Source organism: Lipophrys pholis, assembly GCF_963383615.2.
Source record: "Lipophrys pholis genome assembly, chromosome: 15".
Lineage (NCBI taxonomy): Eukaryota > Metazoa > Chordata > Actinopteri > Blenniiformes > Blenniidae > Lipophrys > Lipophrys pholis.
Genome location: NC_137642.1, coordinates 9,288,347 through 9,303,046, shown reverse-complemented (window position 1 = coordinate 9,303,046; position 14,700 = coordinate 9,288,347). Strand labels below are relative to the sequence as shown.

The 14,700-nt window shown below is 41.4% G+C and overlaps 2 protein-coding genes across 2 annotated transcripts; one reads left to right on the top strand and one right to left on the bottom strand.

Moving 5' to 3' along the window:
- The first annotated feature begins 4,209 nt into the window (after window positions 1–4,209).
- Window positions 4,210–7,971, top strand: LOC308120984 (BCL2/adenovirus E1B 19 kDa protein-interacting protein 3-like). The gene is made up of 6 exons (XM_080481969.1): window positions 4,210–4,362; window positions 4,762–4,933; window positions 5,080–5,140; window positions 5,404–5,510; window positions 5,802–5,951; window positions 6,613–7,971. The coding sequence occupies exons 1-6, from the start codon at window positions 4,320–4,322 to the stop codon at window positions 6,653–6,655; spliced, it is 576 nt and encodes a 191-aa protein (XP_080338095.1). The 5' UTR covers window positions 4,210–4,319; the 3' UTR covers window positions 6,656–7,971.
- LOC308120983 (serine/threonine-protein phosphatase 2A 55 kDa regulatory subunit B delta isoform) lies at window positions 7,924–13,881 on the bottom strand. The gene is made up of 10 exons (XM_080481968.1): window positions 13,712–13,881; window positions 13,449–13,523; window positions 12,151–12,248; window positions 11,433–11,598; window positions 11,209–11,321; window positions 10,941–11,118; window positions 10,674–10,838; window positions 10,297–10,466; window positions 9,168–9,259; window positions 7,924–9,090 (listed from the first exon to the last, which is right to left on the bottom strand). Exons 1-10 carry the CDS (start codon window positions 13,716–13,718, stop codon window positions 8,811–8,813), a joined length of 1,344 nt encoding a protein of 447 aa, XP_080338094.1. The 5' UTR covers window positions 13,719–13,881; the 3' UTR covers window positions 7,924–8,810.
- Window positions 13,882–14,700: the final 819 nt, after the last annotated feature.

Here is a 14,700-nt window from a genome sequence, read left to right as displayed (position 1 = left end):
TGTTAGAAGCAGTTTGAGGCGATAGCATGCATTATTAATAAAACGTAATCACTAAAGAGCCATTTTGAGCGGGAGTAAAGCACAATGTAATAATGTACTCTAGCCTGAATATTTCATCAAATATTGCTGTTCATTTGAGCTTGCCGTTGTAATTCCCGTGGCACTGATTTCACATGCGTCACACAGCATTTGCAGTATTTTTGAAGCACGTGATATATTGGCGAAGGAGATCAGCAATGAATTAAACAGCAGTAGTTGCGACTAAGGGAGGTACTGTCATCTTACAGCTAAAGGACCTGGCACTGAATTAAAACTTTGCAGAGTTTGCATGTTCTACCTTGACATGTGTACAATATGACAGTTGAGCTTTGCGGCTTGTGCATCCGGATGTGTGTGTTGTGACCGGTCCCTCCACAAGACATGTGGCTGGGAATCAAACGTTTGAAATCAGCTGAACGAAGGAAAGTGGCCAGTATGAAACTGTTCAATCTCTATGGAAACATGTCAGAAAAAGCTCTCCGGAGACTTTCTGTTATTGATAAGAAATAACAGTCTTGAGCATTTTACTTTTTATTATGTTTTTTTAATTTCCAACTTGGGATTTTACATGGCCTCCCTGGGAAAACTAAATGAAAATGATTACATGTAAAACACGTAAAAGGAGACCATGCCACAGGTGCACTACTTCCACGTTATTATGGAAGGAGATAGTCACATTCCGTAATAATAGACGAGGACAAATAAAGGAGTGAAGACCAAATTTGGGGCCTGTACACTCTAATTTGACACCTCATTCGCCTTCTCAAATATAATACTGCCCAGTTTTGTCACTGAAAATGTAGTTTGCTTGTGCGTTCAACTGAAGAGTACCATAAAAAGGAGGATTTCTGAGATACTTGATATAAAGAACTCTGCAAAAATAATGCACTGTAGTCAATAATCGCCCAATACGATCTCAAAGCCACAAAGCAGCATTTTTATCTTGCTGGCGGTGTCACTGAAAACAGAAACAACCATGTACGCTGTACCCAATAAAGTGACCAGTGAGGGTAAATGAAACTATACACGAGGAACATGGCCCCATACCTTTTTGAGTGTTTTACTTTGCTCCAGTGAAATCTTTTACCATGATTACTATCCTCCTGCTCGATGCTCTTCTTCCAATGCATTACCGATTACTGGTGTGTGAAAACAGCTTGTAGCATGAGTCCAAAGTAGAAGGCTCTGTTCCATGTACTTGCCACTGGCTAACACTGTTCTCTCATCAATGATAGATTTCTCATATCTCTTGGGATTTTGTTTTATTATCGCTTGCTTGGTCTGGCTGACGCAAGACAGGATGTTACTCTCCTCTGCCTCCCAGACTACAACATCATGTGGTAATCAATGGGAGACTTCCACAGGATCATTTCTGCTTCAAATGAACGGCCAAAAGGAGAGACTACCTTTCTCTGTAAATCCACGCCATCTTTTCACTTTCATTTTTAGCCTTATTTTACATGTTTCATCTGATTTTGGTTTATGACATTATGTTTTGGATGTTGTATGTGTTCTTATTTTCTGCTTTAGGCATTTGCTCATTGCTCCAATGAGCTCATGCGTGTGATAAGTCGGATTGTTTTACTTGGTTATATATGCGAATATATATCTATGTAATGCACGTTATTTATTAGATTTCATGTTTTATACATAGAGTTTAGTTACCCATATAACATATGGTGGAGGATAATACAGAAAAGGAGGGCTTAGCACATCAGCACACACTGGATCCATGTTTCTTCTTGCTTATTGGGAGAAAGCATTGCTGAAATGAGAGCTGGGATGTGGAGTGAAACACAGCATTCATAACACTTAGCAAAATAATGGGCAATATTGGTTTCTTCATAAATCGTGACAGCACTAGTCACGGACCGTAATATTATCTGAGAAATGACTTGTGATAAAGTCTTGTATTCTGGGGACTTTGAGCGTATGTGTGAATCAACATTATTGACGTTTTATGATAGAGGATGTCGCAGGAACCTGATACTTTCATGCTCATAATTTGGACGCTGAACTGAAATAGAGAGAGATGTGTGGATGTTGTGGTACATAGCTGAATATAATTTCCCCAAGTTGTTTCTCAAATCAATTTTTGTTCCAATATGATGTTTTCATTTTCTAAGAGTTTCCTATAGAGCGTCAAACATTTCCACCTCAATTCAAAATTCATGACTCCAGTGAATAACAATAGGCCACTGTTGATACATGGATCTCACAATCCATTAGTACATTTATTCTAATCTGTGATATCACAGGTATTCTTGCTTGCTGATTAGGAAAACTTCAATTTTTTTAACCTTCTATAGTTCATCAGAATTTCTGTTATTTATTTCACTCTGTTGATTGTTTCCATGACTGTCCTTATTTATTCATCCCTCCATCCATCCACCACATTAGTCTTAATTCAGAGTAGAGTTGAGTATAGTTGTGGAGGTGACACTGTGCATGAAGGGCAGGGCTCGTCACTCCTTACATGGCTACGACTGGCAATTACACACACATTCAAACCGATAAAGCCATTCTAGAGTAACTTGGAAGACCTGAAGAAAAAGACTAAACAGAAAAGGACAGAAAGAGCACACAAAGTTCAATGTGTGCAAAGATGGCCCGAGCACAGTTTTTCCAACATTAATTGTCATTTCAAGATAATGCATCAACCAGGTGAAGTGACTGGAAGGACAACATGGCTTACCAGTGTAAAGGGACAAAGAATTCCAGGCGGAGCACTCAGTGTTTTGCAGAACAATTTAACAAATATGATGTACAGTTATTTATTTAGAAGTAATAGAAAGAAACAGCAATAACAAATCTGGTCACTTGTCCTAACCCCAAAAACCAAATATTTGATTGAAATGTTTATTTCGAATAAGGTACGAAAACAAATAAGAAAAAAAGAAAAGAAAATCAACAACAAAATTTTCCTCTCAAATAAATAAATAAATGAATAACAGTAATAATAATATAAAAGCAATCAAGAAAAACATCATCAGATGAGTATTCGAAAAGGAGTGAGAAGAAGTAAAACGTATTTACTCTCACCCCTTGTCCCAAGTAAATAACATAATTACTTCCTTCCATCTCTCACACACACACACACACACACACACACACACACACACACACACACACACACACACACACACACACACACACACACACACACACACACACACACACACACACACACACACACACACACACACACACACACACGTCCTGTGCAGCACATAGAATATATATACATACACGTCCATTCATACATACCTACAGACAGACATAAACACCTATACCCACACACAAGCCCACAGTGCAAGGAAAGAAACGAACAATAGAAATAACCAAAAGAATAGAAATAACCAAAAAAATAGCCTAGTGATTGGCCACACCTTCTTCCTCATACCTTTTGTAAATCATATTTTTATATAGTATTTAAATATTCCCAACCTAATCAGTCACTAAAACAACTCGAACAGTGCAGGCTCTGGACTTTGCGTCTCTTTGTCAAGCCTTTCATTCACTAAATAAACAGTAATAGTTCCTCCAGGGCCACAGTTTAGCTGAGGGAAGACATTTAAGGACACACGCTGCAGCAGTCATTGCACTAAAAAAAGCACACAATGTAATAAGCCACTGCAAGTGAATATAGCATGTGGTGGTTGCAGTCTGTGCTGTAGATGCAGGTCAGCGGTGCAGTTCAGGTGATCCAGTGCATGTGAGGGCACTTGGGCCCGAGGAATCACCCTGCCTGAGGATGGCAGCACAGAGGTAAATCCCACCCATTATTGTTAGTTGAATGATGAAAAGGCAGTAGCATGTCCGATATGGAAATTATATTCTATTTTTGGGGCACTTTAAGGGTAGGGACATGATAATCTGATAGGTTATGACTGCCATCTGCAGACAGGTGCATAGAATTGCCATCATACACAGTATTAACCCCAAACTGGAAGAAGAAAAAAAAGGGACTTGCCAGGCCCCTATTTACTTCTTTAACTTGTTACGTTTAAAAAAAAAAATAAAAAAAAAAAATAAATAAAATTATCACGTTTTGCTAATTCACTCATTGAGGTTGGACCTGGGGTGCGCGCGCTGTCGCGCTGAGTGTACGTGCCGTGCGTGCCCTGCTTTCTCAGCCAATCACGTCCTAGATAAACAAAGCCTTGCGTCATTGTTATTGTGGTCGTCGGAGCTCCAGCTGCTCGCAGACATTTCGCCTCCATTTCGCTCGACTTTAGGCCCCTAAAACGCCGCGAAGCCACTCGATTACACGCGGAACGATGTCGCTCCAGAAGGACGGTTCACCCGACGAGAGTTTGCAGGGTAAATACCGACGATAAACAACATCTGCACGCTGGTTTCTGCTGGGGAAGCGAGCAGAGGCGTTGATAGCTGAGGAAAACAAAAGGGTAGCTGTAAGGGTCAGTCAGCAATCCTAATCCTGTGTAAAGATGAGTTATGTGTGTGTGTGTGTGTGTGTTTAGTTAAATAACCTCACATGAGATGATTAAACATGGTGATTTCTAAGGGATTTGGTAGAATTGTAATGGAGACCCTTGCTCTAGTTAGGAAATGATGTTTACTTGTACTGTTGCAAAACCAAAGTTGCCATCAAGCCAAGGACACGAGTCTGTATCTGTTCCTTGTTCCTTCTTTTCTCTGGAACAGAGGCTGGGTGATTTCCCTCCTGGTTTCACGTGCGTTCTGTGGATCTGCTTTCAGGTTCCTGGGTTGATTTGCATTTCAGTGGATCTTCCAAAACCAGCAGTCACCATGGAAGCCAGGAGCAAATCCCCACCACCTCCATCCAGGAGGCCGACCTGGAGAAAATGCTGCTGGACGCGCAACACGAGTCTGGCCGAAGCAGTTCCAGAGGAAGCTCCCAGTGCAACAGGTCTGTGAGAAAAGAGGAAGGACCATGTGCGTGCGTGTGTGTGTGTGTGTGTGTATTTGTGTGTTTTCACTCTGCTTCTTGGATTATACAGAAAATGAAGAAGTACTTTTTTTTTTTAAAGTCTGTCTTATTTATTGTCACAACAGTCCGATGAGAGCACAGACCCCACTTCTTCTGTGGAGAAGCTCAGAAGGCAGCAGCTCGCAGGTAAAGCTGACCTACATCAGAATCTGTTGTTGTCGCCATTATGTAAACAGCAATTCGACATGTCCTAACAGGCCATGCAAACATTCACTGGGACACAGATGTCTGAATCATCATTAACTGCTTCATCCCACCCCTGTCTTTCCTGCCCTGACAAGTCAAACAATCCGCTCTGATAAGAAGTTTTACAGCGTATTGGTTTTAAATCACCCATCGGAGGTGAGCCGATACTGACGATTCTTGACTCGCGTGTTGTTGCTTTCTAGTCCGATGAAGACTTCCAGGAGAGAAGACGGGAGGTGGAGAACTTAATGAAGAAAAATGTTGACTGGATCTGGGACTGGTCAAGTCGACCTGAGAACAACCCACCAAAGTATGTCGCCACTCAATCGTTTGGTCATTTCTGACACTGACATGGTTATTCATTGGTGCAGGCCTTTAATTTTTTAAGTAAATCCTCCAGCAGGTATAATAATTATAAAGACATTAGTCATAACTTGAATGCAATTTTGTCAACAATATTACGCGAATCTGATTTGCAAATCATTTTCATCACATTTGAACGGATGTCTTTGGGAGCGAAGGTGTCGGCGTGACCTTAAACCGGCTCTCATCGATTTTAATGGATTCAAAAACGATGAAAAATTCATGTGTTGCCCTGCAGGGAGTTCCTGCTGAAATACCCGAAGCGTTCGACCACTCTCAGCATCAGGAACACCAGTGTCATGAAGAAGGGAGGCGTGCTGTCTGCCGACTTTCTGAAGCTTTTCCTTCCCTCATTAATCATTTCTCACATACTCGCTGTTGGCTTAGGGTAAGCAAGAACGTTTAGTGCTTAATTATAGTCGCCACGCGGAATCTTCAAACTTGAAAACACTTTCTCGGAGCTCTTGCATTCAAGAGCTTTTTTTTTTTTTTTTTTTTAAAAACCAGAGCTGATGTGCTTTACTTGCACATGTAAATAAAGTATTTTAAAGTCCTTTAATGTACAGATGTTTTATTTAGAATTACCATGCAGGAGAACACAGATCTGCTGTGCGCCATCAGCGCTGATGCAAATAAACCTTCAATTATTAACTTACATGAATAATTGAGTGGTTGTCTTATTTATTTATTTTTGTTTCAAAGTGACAGATTCCAGTTTTGTTTTTCACAGACTGGTCCAATTAATTTACAATAAACTTTTTCAGTTTTCCCCGCCACACATTTTGTATGGTTGCAGAATAGAGGAGGGGATTATCAACACTAGAAACCAATTGTTTGCAGTAGTACATGTTTGGATAAACGAAACAAAGATCAGTGTCTTGCATGGAATGAAAGTAGGCAGAAAGAGATTTGTATGGAAATGATGTGTAGTGATTTTTAGCTTTAATCTGTAAAGGAAAAAATACGGTATAAGGGCATTGCACGTTTTGTAAATATGTTGTTTTTCCAACCACTGTGCTATTTCACAACCCTGTTTCTCTCCCCCGCAGGATATATATCGGGAAGCGTCTAACCTCCCATAACACCTACTGAGCGGGATGGTGGAACATTGCGACACCATGTCACCGTCATACGACCATCCTGGCATGCCTTAAAATGTGACCCTGGGACGATGAAGGGAGAGGTGGCCACGTGGCCTGCTTCAGTTAAAGGGAGAGCCCCCACACGGCTCATGCTACCAGCCGGGAGAGTTGTTGACCTGTCATTGATGCCCCCCCCCCCCCCCATGAAAACAACAGCGACCGATCCGCTGCTCTCTGCTTGTCGTGGAGATGAATGTTTTGCTGCTTCCTGCTCCTTAAATCTGCACGTTAGGGACCTGATATATATATGTTATACATCACTGCCTTTTTTTCGATTGCAATGATTACGTTTGTATTTTTAAGATCAGCTGTGAATCAAGAAAAATCTGATTTGACTGTTTTTATTTTTTCTTCCCAAGGCATCATTTGCTGTATGTTTAAGTAATTGCTCAGTTGTTTGTGAGGGAGAAAAAAAAAAAAGCACAGAAATGGTCCATTTGTTCATCCAGACACAAATAAAAGTTTCAAACATAAGTGATGGGAGTCACAGACTTGCTAAAGAAAGGGAACATGGATATATTTATACATAAAAGCAAAGGAAAAAAAACATGCAGATGAACACAATTAAAATTTTTATTGAACTTTGGTCAAAATAATAAACAAGTGAATACATTGCCACCATGTTAGGAATCAATGGACAAAGACAATGCAATATTATGTGTTTGTTTTAATGGTATCAGTACGTTGTTTCTTTGTGTGCGTGTGTGTGTGTGTAGTCAACTTTCATTTCTGCATTCACAACTACAGAGATAAGATCCACATTTGCAAAGTATGCGATTTTGAATTTCGAGTGACATCCCTGTGAGCGAGGGCACATGTACGAGGCCTGTCTGAACTTCCTACTTGTTACATGATTCGGAGGCACTCATCACAAACTGTATGATGTGCAATCTTCCTCCTCGGGTGTGTTGTCATAGACGGCCACGTATAGCAGCAGTATATGAGGACATAACTCTATAAAATAGGATTTACAAATAATGCACATGAGGTTTGTAAAACGTCTGGGGACAAAACTTGTAGCTGTCACTGATAGAAGTAGGTATTAAGGCTGCAGATTCCCTTTGTCCTGGACCCTAATCTTGTGCCATTTAGTTTCCAGTCCTGCATCCTGAAAAGACAAAAAACATTTTTTTTTTTTTTTTAAACTAAAACTTAAAATCTCTTGACACAAACACATCATCATCGGGTCGTCGTCTCCCAACAGTGGTTCTCAAACTGGCTGCCCTCAAGTAGTATTTCCTCAACAAGTTTGCTTGAGATCTGCTCAAAAAAAAAAAAAAAAAAAAAAAAAGACAGTGGTGTGACTGAACATGTTTCCACCCCTCTACAAACATAAAAAACATGCAAAAGCAATAAAACATGTTTTAATACATACTTCTAAATTTAAAAACACATCTGTAGTTTTAGTTTCTTTTATTATGTGGATGACAAGGTGTAATTGAGTAGATACAGTCAGTGAAATTATGTCACCGTATTGACTGGGGGGGGGGGGGGATAAGAAAAAGGGATGGGAGGGGAAAAAAAAAAGAAGAAAAAAAAAAGAAGAAGAAAGTTCACTTTCCAAATTCATGGCCTTTTCCACCAGTCGTCTGGCCTGAGTAGATGGCCAATGGGGGAATGTTACAGTTAGGTTTATCGGCCATTGATCCGCGCTTCAGAAGGGCCCGCAATCTTTGAAATGATGATACAACCTTGACAAGACGTCATTTTAAGGACTTCCAAGAGTTCTGTCGTTTAAATTGTGAAATGAAGGCTTAAAATGTCAACACAAACACCAACGTTCAAGAGTTTGACCTCTAGGGAGTGCCATTCCGTCAATTAGACCCGAATTGGACTTTCTGGGTCAGGGGATGGGAGGGGGGGGGGCCATGTTGATTGCCCTGGTGCCTAAAGGCAAAAAAACAACCTAAGGTCAGACTCAAAATATAACAGGCCTATGGATCAACCTCCTGTGGCAAAAAAAAAAAAAAAAAAAAGTAGACACGTGCTTTCGAATTCTTCACCAGGAGGACAACAAGGCTGTTTCTTCTTATACAGATAGACAAGTAGTAGGCTTAACTACACAGGTACGGTAAAAGCCCTATCCTCTGGAGCCCCAAAATCTTCTAGTTGATTTTGTCCTGGAAAATGTACAAGTTGTTGGTGGCTGCCACAGCGATCACGTTATCTTTGGGGTGCCACGCAGTGTGGAGGATCTTCTTGTTGAAGTCCAGGCTGTCCACGCTGATCTCGTCCTTCTTCCTCTTGCCGCCGGTGGACACTTTGCGCGGCTTCAGTGTGGCCCGTGGTTTGCTGCTCTCCCGAGACGCCTCCAGTGTGATGTCCCGCCGGGTGTTGCGGTCGAACATTCGGAAGAAGTTGTTGTAGGAGCCGGTCATGATGGCACTGACGCAGAGAGGGAAATTAATCCACCTGAAGTTTCGCTCGGGATTGAACATTGCGGGCGGCGCGTCGTCACTTACCTGTCACTGCCGTTCCAGCAGCACTCAAACTTGTCAAAGATGCAGTCGTTCTCATACAAGGAGCAGAGTTTACTGCGAAGGTATTCGTGGACCTAAAAAACAACAACAAACACAGCTTCTGGTAAAAACGGCCTTTTCATAATCTTGGGGACATTTAGGCCTCCATTTCTTTAAGGAAGTAACAACATCCGCTTTTCAATAAATGCTTAACCAACCAGTTTCGTCATTTTTGAGGGAAATAAAAGCATAATATTACTTCTGATTGAACTGAAAAAGTAATGATGATCACAGAAGGATGAGGTTATTTAAATTTTTTTCTTTGACGAGGATCCTACCGTTTTGGTAAATAAACAAACTATACGCGACAAACCTCGTGCTTTTCACCCCTCACTTTTTTTCAATAGTCGTGTATAGTTTAAATTGCGTGGATTTAGATGTAGATGCGTTATTTGATGTTGAAATCGGTTTTCAGACGGTTCACTTTACGAACAATTTGGTTCATGAACAGTTTTTCCAAATCATAAACGTCGCCGCACGCCAACTCCAGTGGTGAGGAGGTTGCCTGGCAACAGCAAATCATCACTGTGCGCAGTCAGTCACTGCAGCCCTACAAAGTGGACTGGATTTTGATTTTTGCAATATTTCTCGTGAAACCTTCTATGAGCCACCATGAAAGCCCAAACAGGAAATGAAAAATAATGACAAGAAACAAAGTGAGGGGAAAAAAATTAAATAAAACGGCATCAGCATCTCAGATCTGATCAAACAGTAAAACGCCTTCCCCTCTTACCCAACCCTAACCCCTACACCCTTAAGACAATCGTCAGGACAGGTTACATTGGAAATAAGTGTTTTTTTTAAATAATAATCTAGCTTTTAGTTTCTACATTATATTACATTATACTTCTAGTTTTTTTTTTTGCACAATATATATACACATTTGGAGCTTCATTTTGAGGGTTACGAGTAGATTTTATATTGTTAAAGGAAACTTTAAAAACACCTTTTGCTTCAAAACCTTAAAGCTGTACTTGTATAAATGTAAATCTTGCAGATCTATCAATACAGGGTTGATGCCAGTTATACATCTTTTTTTTTTATAGAAAAAAACAAAAACATTTGGACGCACCTGATACGTCTCCACTGGCCTGTTCTCCATGTTGAGGTCCCAAACTTTGACAGAGAGGTAGTCACGTGTCATCATGTAGCGTCCGCTGTGACTGAACTTCACATCTGAGATGGAGGAGATGATCTCAGAGAAAAAGGACCTGCTGCTGGGATCCTCCGGCTCCTCGAAGACTGCAAACAGAAGAGAGAAATCCTCAGAAACGCTTCCTACAATCGCGCTCGGTTTCATTGGACTGTGACAAATCCAAATGGAACAATCTGTATAAGTATGTTAAAAAAAAGAAAAGAAACAGCAACTATACGAATGATTGAATTGACAGACTGATTACTGGAAAAAAAAAAAAGAAAAGAAAGGACGACGACACTAGAAGTACTTACACTTTGAGTGCCTATCGCAGAGCGCCGCTGCTCGCATGTCACACAGGCGGATGGTGCCTTTGCTACTGCTGTACACGAATACATTGCATTGGTGTGGATGGCACTCAGCAGCTGTGATTACTTCTGTCAGTTCCTCCATGTTGGCGGGCTTTATGTCTACAATATCTGGGAGCACGCCGTTAAAGGAACCAACAAGCTGCTGCTTCGGTACAAGACGATGCAGACACAGTGAGCCAAGTGTCACACAAACGACTGGAAAAAGGATACTAAAACTTCTGTCTGTGATTTCCAAGTGCCATAGATTTATTCTTAGGTCATCTGCAGAGAGGTAAGTTTCATGATCACTATTTACAGAAATGGAATTAATGTGATAGGTGTGCGCATTTGCAAAGATCCTCCGAGGGCTTGCTTCTACCATGAGGCCCATTGGCATCAGGACTGGTACCTGAAATAATCCACATGCACGGTTAGAGAAGAGCTGAAAACACAAGCCCGTTTCAAAAGTCAGGTGCGCGTAATATGGAATCAAACGTACCCGTAAAGAGGTGATTCTAAAGGGGTCTCGGAGTCGCCCGTCTTCATCTTTCAGGTTGTAACCTTCTGCTCGTTTGTCTCTTTCACTTATTTTCCACAATTTGATAGTTTTATCTGACGAGGAGATGTGAGCGGTTCAAGTTGAGTTGCACAGTTTCACAGTCAATGTATTAGTATTCAAAGCACAGTTAAAAAAAAACTAAAAACAAACAAATTACACCTTACCGTTTGTTGAAAGTAGAAAGTGAGCAGCATTTTGTTGGGGTAGCCATCTTATTTTATTTATTTTTTCCTCGATTTCTAAACTTTTCAAATAGTCGAATTCTGGCTCGTGACTCTGAAAAGTGCTATAGACGTTGTACTCCCCGCGGAGGTGTGGACGATTCTTGGACTAAGGAAAAAAAAAAAAAAAGAAAATTAATAAAATAAGTAACAGGGTAAGTAAAAAATGTTTCCCTCAGTTCCTACAAGTTGAATGGAAAACTGAGCTGTGGGATACGAGTCCCTTGTCCTATAGAAGCAGCTCCTAGTGTGGCGATGTATTTCACTACTTTTTCACTAAGCTGGCTCATGTGAATCTCTATAATTTTAAATGTCGTTTCTTTAACATTGTGACTTTGTTCCCCCTACACCGTTTCTCTCCCTGTACTTTCTGTAGGTACGAGGTCTAGTGCTGCTGGCTTCTGTTGTACTGACCCAACGACCATGTCCAGAGTTTCCCCTCCACACAAAACTGCTCAAAGAAATTGGCTGCCCACTTCCCAGAGGTGTCTTCCTGTAAATCAGCATCTCCCTCACCCCCCCCTGAACTCATGCATTTCTCCTAATGTGGTGTGTGTATGAATCTAAATCTAACAAGCGTGACGTCCTGACCCTCATGTACAGAGTGTGCTTTGACGCGACGTTGATTTGCTTTGTAAACAAAATGTCATCAGAATCTTACCTCCTGTTCATGTTGGAATATCACTACTCGGCCTCCTTTGTCTCCAGTTGCAAGTAACTCTCCAGAGTAATTGAACTCAACCGTTGATATTATGTCAGCTGAAAAGACACAAATAACCAGGAGTGAGACAGACCGATCGGGCTTCACGAAAAACATCCACAGTTGAGGATTTCAGTGGCAACAACATCAAACATCCGATAAAGGACTTGGACTGCAGCTCCCTGTGATATGCATTAATTAATCAGCTCTTCTGTTGTTTGCATGCGGTGTCAGTTTGATGATAAATCTACTGATTTATAACCTGCCATGCATTTGGCTGGCCTCACAGTCACTTTCACACTTTCAGTGGGAGGATGTTGGAGAGCAAGGCAGCCATTCTAAGACCAACGGCAGAACTTTTGAAGAGTTTTACTCTTTTAGATTGCAGGTCTTGATGAGCGCAGTGAGGCATGACCTATGCACTATGAATGAATGTTAATAAACACTTACACCATGACATTTATGTAAAATAATATCTTTGAATGTTTGTACATATAGTCATTTCCATTGCGTCCACAGACAAATGTATGTATTTTATAGTTTGTTAAACATCATAAATACAGGTATACGGGGGGAGGTTTACAGAGCTGTGCATGCAGAACAAGCAAGACAAAGATGATTGACTGGGGAATGTAGAGAGTCAATGTGGGACTCCCCAGCGTGCTTCTGGACATGTTCTGGGGTCAATATGAAAAAAAAATCAAAGAGATCACGGACACTCTGTCAAAAATAGTTTAGTTTGATACATGTCTGTGTACTTTGACAGACACAAATAGGAAACTATGTGTCGTAGGCCGTGGAAAAACCCCTCCATATATAGCAGGATGTGTGTATTTTGGTCGAAGAGCTTAGCCTCCACCAACACAGTGAGTGTAGCAGCGAGGGGAATGCTATCTGGTCCCCGTGGCAGTGATGGGACTTGACATTTATGACAGCGAAACGAAACGTGCGAGACGCGCAAAGGCTGATGAAATGAACGTATGAATGAAAACAAGCATGATGTCACTCCACAATTTATGGACGCAGCACATTGACGTCACGGACGCGGTCGCTCCCCTTTAATAGCTGCTAGCGAGCTAGCATCCCGCTAGCCCTCGACACACGCTCATTCGCAGGCAAAGGGCGTCTGTGCAGCCGATCCACAAACACCCCCGCGACAACCGCGACCCCTGTCCAGAAAGTGAAAAGCCGTGCGTCCACGCGGCGCGACCAGAAAGCACATTCAAGACCAGCCGCTGTAGCTAACGTTAGCCACATACCTTCCGCAACATCTTCATCTATCGCTCCTTTCACTTGCGAGAAACACCACTGGAAATCATTTCCTCCTGCAACTCCTGTTGAAAAACAAGCAGAGCGTCACTTGGCGTGTGGCTCATTTTTTTGCGTAACTGTGGGAAAAGACCGGTAGAGTGACACAGGAATGACAATTAGCATCGTTAGCCGTGGCTAAGCTAAACGTGCAGATTCAGGCCATCACAAGTGAGGTGGCTCCTTCTTCTCCTCCCTCCAAAAAGTGGCTTACCCGCCATTGCTTCATTTAGTAGCTCTTGCTGTGCACAGCCTCCAATACCAAATCAACCAACGCGGCTTGCTCGGGGGAGAACGATAGCATCCACAATCAGTGTGCAGACTCGGGTCCGGATCTGTCAAGACCACGGAAATTATCCCAGATTTTTTTTCTTCCAAAATGGCGCACAGTACATGGAGAGGTGACGTCATGCAACACATGCCACATCCTGGCCGCATCCATCCTCCTCCTCATCACTTCATCTCATCTCGGTTTATCTCGGTTTTAGACACAGTCCGTTTAATTTAAGGGTAAATGCACGCAAATGTTCTCCCGCCGAGGCTCCGTGAAGCCAAATGCAGCTGGGCCCCGCGAGGAGCAGAGCAGAGAGCAGACATCACTGTGCAGGTACTGCCCACAAAGTTCAGTTAAATTGAATGAAACTGTAACAACATTAACACGTTTCCAGCCGCGTGTCCACAGGTAATATACTTTATTGACATCGTTTGCAAAGCAAAAGTCAATTTACGCACATTTCGACTTTAAAACTGCAAAAAAAAAAAAAAAAACTTTCCATAGAAGAGGAGTTTTGTGTTTGTTTATTTGAGTTCATGGGCCACGTGTCTGCAGTGAAATCATATTTTTGAGTAAAGTGTAACTCTAAAATGTGTGGAAGTTAGTTTTGAGGTTCTCCGGCTTGTATTGGGTGGTCAGTCGGTGACATCTAGTGGTGAAATGAGGGAAGTTCACTTCATCTGTGACTCTACAAAGGTGTATTTATTTGTAATATAGTAAGACTATTGGAGTTTGTTTTGGAGTTAACATTTGCTATAAAGGCTACAGCTTCTCCACAACACAGTATTATCACCGCTTATTATTCAACTCAGAAATTACAGGCACTTGTCTTTTTGTGCGTCATTATGTATATATAAGTATGTATAAGTGTAAAGAAAGTGGTCAAATTGAACACATAAAATAAGAATATATGAGTATATAGTGTAAAA

Excerpts from the sequence above, each read along its gene's own strand:
- LOC308120984 (XM_080481969.1), top strand. The coding sequence starts at position 4,320 with ATGTCGCTCCAGAAGGACGGTTCACCCGACGAGAGTTTGCAGG. Across the intron at positions 4,363-4,761 it reads ACCCGACGAGAGTTTGCAGG|GTTCCTGGGTTGATTTGCAT; the intron begins GTAAATACCGAC and ends ATCTGCTTTCAG. Across the intron at positions 5,141-5,403 it reads CAGAAGGCAGCAGCTCGCAG|TCCGATGAAGACTTCCAGGA; the intron begins GTAAAGCTGACC and ends GTTGCTTTCTAG.
- LOC308120983 (XM_080481968.1), bottom strand. Across the intron at positions 10,839-10,940 it reads AATCACAGACAGAAGTTTTA|ATATTGTAGACATAAAGCCC; the intron begins GTATCCTTTTTC and ends GCGTGCTCCCAG. Across the intron at positions 9,260-10,296 it reads GGCCAGTGGAGACGTATCAG|GTCCACGAATACCTTCGCAG; the intron begins GTGCGTCCAAAT and ends GTTGTTTTTTAG.